This window comes from Bison bison, unplaced genomic scaffold, assembly GCF_000754665.1.
Source record: "Bison bison bison isolate TAMUID 2011002044 unplaced genomic scaffold, Bison_UMD1.0 scf7180017859304, whole genome shotgun sequence".
In the NCBI taxonomy this organism is placed as follows: Eukaryota; Metazoa; Chordata; class Mammalia; order Artiodactyla; family Bovidae; genus Bison; species Bison bison.
The window spans coordinates 553,522-562,195 of record NW_011489876.1 but is presented as its reverse complement, the minus strand read 5'-3'; the positions used below and the strand labels follow the sequence as shown (position 1 = coordinate 562,195).

Sequence of the window (8,674 nt, the reverse complement as noted above, 5' to 3'; positions counted from 1 at the left end):
AATATGTGACTGAGAAAAAAAAAAAACCTCGAAAGCTTAATTAGATTTCATAGTGCCAATAAAATCGACAACTACAACAGAGTGGGGGGGGATGAAAAGAGAAAAAATCCAAAAGAATTGACAGAACAAGTCAAAACATGAGTTTTTCTTGAGTCCCTGCTGTCAGAGTCCTTTCCCTCACTGGGAGTCACAGTCCGCCTCACCTCCCTAGGATGCCTTCCAACATTGTGCCGATCTCTGGACCTGCTGTGAGGGCAGCTCAGATTCTAATCTGGTCCTTCTCCTATGTGTTCTTGCCTCCAGTGTCCACAGCTGTCAAAACTAGTGCGTTTTCTTTTGTAGGAGCTCTCAGTGATCTTTTATATATTCCATAGACACAGAATCTGCCTAGTTGATTGTGTGGATTTAATCTGCAACTTGTACAGCTGGTGGGAAGGCTTTGAGTCTTCTTCCTTAGCCACACTGCCCCTGGGTTTCAATGGTAGTTTTATTGCCACCTCTGCATGTGGGTCGTCCACTGGGGTTTGCTCCTGAGGCTGCTGTGGAGGACTTGGGTCTGCCCCAGTGAGGGCCAGAGGTGTGGAGGTGGTGCAGCTGCTTGGGTTGCAGGGGTTCTGACAGCACCAGGTACTCAAGGGAGTTGGCAGCTAGGGCAGCAGGAAATATAGTGCTCTAGAAGGGTATTGCAACCAGTATTGGCCAGTATGCTCTAGATTCTTGCCTGGAGAACCCCGCCTCCCTGACAGAGTAGCCTGGCAGGCCACAGTTCACAGGGTCGCAAAGAGTTGGACACAACCGAAGCGATCCTGTGTGCATAGACACAAGAGTTTTTCTGCCTGTGGCAGCTCTGTCCCAGTGAGAGTTGAGCGTGAAGGTGGTGCAGCAACTTGGCTTGTGGGGACCCTGGTGGTGCCAGGTGTGCAGGGACACGGACTGCCTCTGCCACAGGAGATATGGCCCTATCAGAATCTTTTTTCAAGCCTCTTGTAGCTGGCAATCAGAAGGGCTCTTTGGCCAGTCTTTCTCTGTGCTCTGCTTGTTCAGGCACTTAGATGGCTCCCTTGCCCGGGGTGCTTCTCTGTTGCTCAACAGGTCAGGCACATAGAGGAACCCCCCTAGCTGGGGTCCTACTGTGTAGATTGGCACACCAGACACTTAAAGGGGCACCCTGGCTGGGGTCCTACACTGTAGTTCAGCGTGTCAGGCATTTGACAGGCCAGTCTCTCTATTATTCAGCTGCTGATGCTGGTGTGTGGGGAGAGAGAGGCTATGGTGATGGTTCCATCCTCTGCGCATGACTCAGCAGTATCGCCTTGCTTCCATGGCTGCCTGGCTTTCCTCCACAGCCACTTCCCACCACAATCTCCTCCCTCACCTCCCCTCACTCCATGTCTCCACAATCAACAGCAGCCCTCGCCCTGGGATTGCTCCACAATCCCTAAACTCCAGCTTCCAGCCTCTGCGTCTTCTAGGGGACCTGCATCCCTGTCTGGGGTATGTATGGCTGTGGCAAGGACTGTCTGATTCTCATTCCATTTAGGCTGCCACAGATCAGCTGTTTCACTCACAACCTTAAACGTTTCTCCTCTGACTCAAACAGTTGCCCCGATGTGGGGCTGGGACCCCTGCCCCCTGCTTCATTTCCCCCACCTGCTAAGGGCAGGTAAGGGTAGGTCCAGTCTTACTAACTGTAAGGTCCGGAGTTAGAGTAGGCGAGGTTCAGAAAAAGAACGAGACTGGCACTCTACGGGAACAGATCACCTTTAATGAGGCCAGAAGGGGCAGCAGTCAGATTAGCAAGCTGCTGCCACTCCAGTACTCTTGCCTGGAAAATCCCATGGATGGAGGAGCCTGGTAAGCTGCAGTCCATGAGGTCGCTAAGAGTCGGACATGACTGAGCGACTTCACTTTCACTTTTCACTTTCATGCCTTGGAGAAGGAAATGGCAACCCACTCCAGTGTTCTTGCCTGGAGAATCCCAGGGACAGAGGAGCCTGGTAGGAGGCCGTCTGTGGGGTCGCACAGAGTCGGACACGACTGAAGCGACTTAGCAGCAGCAGCATAGAACTTGTGGAGAAGGAGATGGCAACCCACTCCAGTATTCTTGCCTAGAGAATCCCAGCGACAGAGGAGCCTGGTGGGCTGCCGTCTGTGGGGTCGCACAGAGTCAGACACGACTGAAGCGACTTAGCATGCATGAATGCACTTATCTAAGAAAAGAGTAAGTATATATAGGCATGTATGTAGAAAGCTACTGTCTTAAGGGGGCCTGTTCTTCTCCAAGGTTGCTGGGAGTAGTTATCTCTTAAACAGCTGGGGCAAGGAGTTCTGGAGATCGGTCAGAGGCTGGGCCAGCTTGGAGCTGGGTGTAATCAACCTAATGTCTATTTTTCATTTGGGTAAGAGAGTTCTTTGTTTTGCCTAAAATGGTGGGGAGGACCTGGAGGGGAGTTTTAACTCCAGGCTACCTTGAGCCATGCAACTTTCCTTCACTAACACTCCAGTTTTTTCCCCCTAGTTTCTTCATCTTACTGAGTTTTGCATGGTTCTAAAATTTGTATGCAGGTCAGGAAGCAACAGTTAAAACTGGACATGAAACAACAGACTGGTTCCAAATAGGAAAAGGAGTACATCAAGGCTGTATATTGTCACCCTGTTTATTTAACTTATATGCAGAATTTAACTTATCATGCGAAATGCTGGGCTGGAAGAAGCACAAGCTGGAATCAAGATTGCCGGGAGAAATATCAATAACCTCAGATATGCAGATGACACCACTCTTATGGCAGAAAGTGAAGAGGAACTAAAAAGCCTCTTGATGAAGGTGAAAGAGGAGAGTGAAAAAGTTGGCTTAAAACTCAACATTCAGAAAACAAAGATCATGGCATCTGGTCCCATCAGTTCATGGGAAATAGATGGGGAAACAGTGGAAACAGTGTCAGACTTTATTTTTTTGGGCTCCAAAATCACTACAGATGGTGACTGCAGCCATGAAATTAAAAGACACTTACTCCTCAGAAGAAAAGTTATGAACAACCTAGATAGCATATTGAAAAGCAGAGACATTACTTTGCTAACAAAGGTCCGTCTAGTCAAGGCTATGGTTTTTCCAGTGGTCATGTATTGATATGAGAGTTGGACTGTGAAGAAGGCTGAGTGCCGAAGAATTGATGCTTTTGAACTGTGGTGTTGGAGAAGACTCTTGAGAGTCCCTTGGACTGCAAGGAGATCCAACCAGTCCATTCTGAAGGAGATCAGCCCTGGGTGTTCTTTGGAAGGAATGATGCTAAAGCTGAAACTCCAGTACTTTGGCCACCTCATGTGAAGAGTTGACTCATTGGAAAAGACTCTGATGCTGGGAGGGATTGTGGGCAGGAGGAGAAGGGGATGACAGAGGATGAGATGGCTGGATGGCATCACTGACTCGATGGACGTGAGTCTAAGTGAACTCTGGGAGTTGGTGATGGACAGGGAGGCCTGGTGTGCTGCGATTCATGGGGTCTCAAAGAGTCGGACACGCCTGAGCGACTGAACTGAACTCAACTGATATATTCTTTTCCTCTTGTCAGGTACTCCTGTCCACTCTCAGCTGGTGTTCTGAAGGCACTTTTGTGTCTGAAGGTGTATTCCTGATGTATCCATGGAGATGTACTCCATGCCCACCTATTCCTCTGCCATTTTGTTCTCTCTGGAGAGTGGTCTTTTGGGGCGCAGGCCTTGAGTGGGTATTGGAGGCTCACGGAAACATGTGCTTTGATTGCCTTCATTAAGGTCCGGATTCCTCCACCTCTTTGCTTAGTCCGCCAGGAACAGTGCCAATCAGTGAATAAGGTCCTAACTGTCAGACCTTTCATACACTGAAAAGATGGTACAGTGAAAGAGTTGATCCCAGGCTTCTCCCATTTTCCATTGTTTTGTTTGTTTGTTTGTTTTCATCACAGACCCATCGTTCAGAAGAACTGCTTGCTGGGAGCTTGTGATGCGTGTTGGCGTGCAGGCCCTTGGAAGCCCTGCACCACAGCCTGTGGCCGAGGCTTCCAGTCTCGGAAAGTTGACTGTGTCCACCCAGGGAGCTGCAAGCCGGTGACTAAGACACGCTGTGCACCCGGGAAGAAACCCGCTTCCTGGCAGCACTGCCTGGGGCCTTCCTGTGACAGTACGTACCCCTCACAGGTATCACAGCTGCCCCCAAACCTTGTCCTAACCTGACCTCAGGGAGCCAGGCTTGTCAGGGTGTCGTCCACAGGGCCATTCTGAACGAGTGTGGGATCTTGGGATGTTGGGGGAGTAGCTGCTTTGATGTGGGTGTGGCTCGGTGTTCTTTAGAGAAAAACCAGTTGAGGGAGTAGGATGGCCACACCGATCACCTCTCCACAGAATCCCTCCTGCCTGGAGACTCAGCCCCTCTGCCAGGGCTTCCCTGGATGGGGTTGGGCAGGCATGCCAGTGTCCTGAAGTTCTATGTGAAATGGAATCATGTACGTATTTTTCTAGAAAGCAGGTCCATAGCTTTCCCAGGGTCCATGATGCCCCCAAAGCTAGTGAGAGGAGCAGGTGGCCTGAGGAATCTGAAGTCCCCACAGGGCAGCAAGAAGCCACCTGGCCCAGCTAAGAAGTGGGTCCAGGGCCCTCTTTTAAAAATGTTATTTATCTATTATTTTTGGCTGCACTGGGTCTTCGTTGCTGCACAGGCTTTTTCTCTGTAGCTGTGATGAGTTGGACCTACTCTCCAGTTGCAGTGCACAGACTTCTCATTGAAATATCTTCTCTTGTTTCGGAGCATGGGCTCTAGGGTGTGGGGGCTCAGTGGTTGTCGCTCCCAGTCACTAGAGCATAGACCCATGTGGTTCACAGGCTTAGTTACCCCATGGCATGTGGGATCTTCCCGGACCAGGGATTGAACCCCGTATCTCCTGCATTGTCAGGCAGATTCTCATCCACTGAGCCACCAGGGAAGCCCTCAGGGCACTTCTGACTCTAGTGCAGAGCAATGACCCTAACCCAAGCCTAGTTACTTTGCTTCACTCTGATCTCGGTTTCTACTTTTCATAAAACTCTAGGTCTCTAATGAGCTCCATGTTAAATGGATATGTATATATATATATATTTTTCAGGAGACTGCACAGACACAACTCACTACTGTACGTTTGTAAAGCATCTTCATTTGTGTTCGCTAGACCGCTACAAACGAAGGTGCTGTCAGTCGTGTCAAGAAGGATAAAACTTTGTGGGGGTCATTATGCTGCTGTGAAGGTAAAACAAAAATGTAAAAACTCGTTTTTCCCCCATGTAGCTTGATCCAAAACATGTGTAATACTTCTCTAAAAGTCTCTCGATTCTACGATCAAACCAAAGTCGATGCAAAATCACCACTGTTAACATTGGATGCTGTCATGTCCCCATGACTGGTTTTTAATTCCAACTCTTTTAAGTGATATATTCCAGGACTAACATAAAATCCCATAAGTAGCAGGCACGCCTTTGCACTTGGGACCTCGGGAGACCCCCAAGGTCACCAGTGCACTGTCACTGGCTGCCTCTTCCTGTTGTTTGTAGACGAGCACAGAGTGGGACATCCTGAAGACTTGGCAAACACAGCAGCTGGTGGCTTCTCTCAGTTCTAGGGTTGCAGCAGGTTGATAAGGCATCTACATTTTAGAAGCTCTGGCCACTAGTTGTTAAGATATTGGCTCTGATGACATTTCTATGGATTGTAACGTGTCATCTGTGAGAGAGAGTCACTCTGGACAGGCTTGTAACCCTGACTGACCCAGAGGTCCTGGGGGGAATGGCACCTTGTCCTCGCTCTTAAGAGAACCTGTGGAAGGAAACACAGAGTAAACGTGGCTGCCGTTTCACAACTGTGGAAGGAAATGTGTGAGCGAATGAGGGATCTTAGAATTCAAAGGAGAGGGAAAGTCCACCTTGTCTACTGATTTTGAAGTATATTCAAAGCGTCCTTTTAAGAGCTGTGAATGAGACTTTTCTAAGCACTATTCTCTTGCACACAAACAGAAAATCAAAGTCTTATAAGACCTAATTTATGCAGAAAGTAATATTCCTAAGGATTTTTATTTTGGAAAAACTGTAAGAAAGTAATGTAACTACGAAACATGATAGCTGACCAGAGTCATTTATAGTAAATAACTGTTTTAGTTTGAACTGATTTTTCGGTGAATCCAAAGTGAATTAGGGTTGAGCTGTAATGTACAGTTAGGATGAGGGGTTAGAGTTGGGGTTTGGTGAGTAAGTTTAGGGTTGGTTTTAGTTTCAGGGTTGGGTTAGTTGAGAATGGAAGTTAAGTTGGGGTTGAGGCTGGAGTTGACTTTATGGATTAGGGTTAGGTCAGAGTTGGTGTGGGTTTGGGTTTGGGGTCAGTGATGGTGTCAGGGTGAAGATGAAGTTTGGAGTGAATGTTATACGTTCTAAAGCTGGGGCTCTTTCCTTCCATCTTACCAGTTACGGCATTAGTTGGCACCCAGCCCCAAATAAGTGGTCATACGTCTTTCTTTGGGGTCACAGCTGCCTGCAGCCTGTGGCAGCAGAGTCTGCTGAGGCAGGTGTGCTGGCCCTAGTCCCTGGTCACACATAAGTGAACAGTGGGCTCTGGCTTTGGGTGTGTCTAGACAAGCGTGCTGAGTCCCTGCCATATCCTGAGCACTGCAGCTCTTGTTGTCACTGCAGCCTCACTGACACCAGGATGAGCGCTACTGTACTGGAGGGTGTGGCAGTGGGAGTGGGTACAGGGAGGTGACGAGGACACGCCAGCCCCTGAGTTGTTCATCACCAATCACACTTGATTGCTGGAGGTTTTGAGTTAAAAGAGAGAGCATTTGTACAATACTCTTTGTATATATTTTTATATGACTTATAGGTGCAATATTTTATTTTGTACAGTATGTAATAAAGATATGGGACATATATTTTTCTTAGCAACAAAATTTCCTATTAAATTTCTTCATCTTTGTAGTTAAAGTGACTATTTTCCATGTGCTGGTGTACCATTTGTCTTTGATATCATTCAAATGACATTGCTGTGTACTGTATTTTACTACTGTTTCTATCACGTAAGAGTTCTGTCATGATTCTGACTAGTAATTCAAAAATAAATGTACTTTGATTATTCAGTGGCATGGCCTGGGGTAATGTCACCTTGGCGGCATTTCTGTGGGTCCAGGTGGGCTGGACCCTGGTGAGCTCAGTGCTCTGGGCTGAACTTGGGAGTGTGGGTTATAGGACTCAGAAAAGAACACACAGAGATCCACTCTCACTCCCTTGTCCTGGACGCTTACTTCCTGTGAATCACAGCTGAGAGAATGTCAAGGGGGGAAGAAGCTCCAAGTGTGCGACCTGGAGCAGGAATGGAGGTGGGTGGTAGGTGGGAAAGCAGCAGCACAGAAGAACTAACACCCGTTTGGTTTTGGTGAGTAACCGCTCCCGATACCATCCAGCTCTTATACAGTTGATGGGTTTGAACTGCTTGGGTCCCCTTACACACAGATTTCTATGACTGGTAAATACTACACTATCCAGGGCCAGATAAAAAAACTCATGGATGCGGAACGGTGAACACAGAGGAACTGAGCGTACCAGAGGGTCAACTGCAGGTTATACATGGATTTTCCGTGGCAGGGAAGGCTGGTGCCTCAACCCCCCACCGCCCAACCCCAAACCATTGTTTAAGGCTCAACTGTATAGCGCTTCAAGATTAGCAGTGAGTCTTTCTACAGGAAATTCAGGTTGTGGGAATTGAAATTCCCCCTGGAGTTTCCAAGGTCACATGAGATAAGCAATGGAGCATGGCAGGTGTTTCAACAGTGTACTGATACTTCCTTTTCTTTTTTTTCCCTTCATTCCTTCCCTCCTTCCATCCCTTCTTCCTCCTACTTTCCATCCTTCCATATATATACATATAGATATAGGTATTGTGCACACATATCTCCTGTATCTATGAATTCACACTGAATTAAGTCTTGGATACCAGTCCAGCACCATAAGGGTCATGATTATAGTAAAGGTATAGTATGATTATACCTTTTTCTCTCTTTTTTTTTTTCTCTGCCAATTTCTTTCTCTGACAGGGAGGGAGCCTGGCTCTGATTATCAGCAGTGGATTTTCTTGGTGACTCTAGTATACACATCAAGTAGTCCCAGAACTGATGATGCATACACCCTGCAAAAGGAAAAAATATGCCCAGTGTGGGTACAGCGTTCTTCCTGTCTGTTTCCTTAGTGCCTTCAGTCAGAACCCTCTTCCAGGGTGACTCAGCTCACCCTCTTTCTTCTTGGCCCCTTCAGTGTGGTTACGGCATTCATCTGCTGTACAGTTATACTCTTGTCACAGCTTACGTGCCTTCTTGGGTTCTCCCCACCTCCTGGGTGATGGTTATCATTTGACATGCAGTCAGGTCGGCTCTGTGGTTTACACTTCTCGGGTGTGTGTGTGTGTGTGCATGTGCACTCTTTAGTGTCTGACTCTTTACAGACCCAATGGATAGTAACCCACCAAGCTCCTCTGTCCATGGAATTCTCCAGGCAAGAATACTGGAGTGGGTAGCCATTTCCTTCTCCAGGATCTTCCCAGCCCAGGGATTGAAACTTCATCTCATAAATCTCCTGCCTTGGCAGGTGGATTCTTGAGCACTGGCACCACCTGGGAAGCCCCTATAGTTCT

At 47.8% G+C, this 8,674-nt stretch overlaps 1 protein-coding gene across 1 annotated transcript in view; it reads left to right on the top strand.

Annotated features, from left to right (window-relative positions):
* ADAMTSL3 (ADAMTS-like 3) overlaps nt 1-7,125 on the top strand; it is a 381,686-nt gene extending 374,561 nt beyond the window's left edge. The window contains exons 28-29 of the mRNA XM_010831002.1: nt 3,866-4,173; nt 5,178-7,125. Coding sequence (XP_010829304.1) covers nt 3,866-4,173; nt 5,178-5,270 — 401 coding nt within the window. The 3' untranslated portion in view covers nt 5,271-7,125. The remainder of the gene's footprint in view (nt 1-3,865; nt 4,174-5,177) is intronic.
* Nucleotides 7,126-8,674: the final 1,549 nt, after the last annotated feature.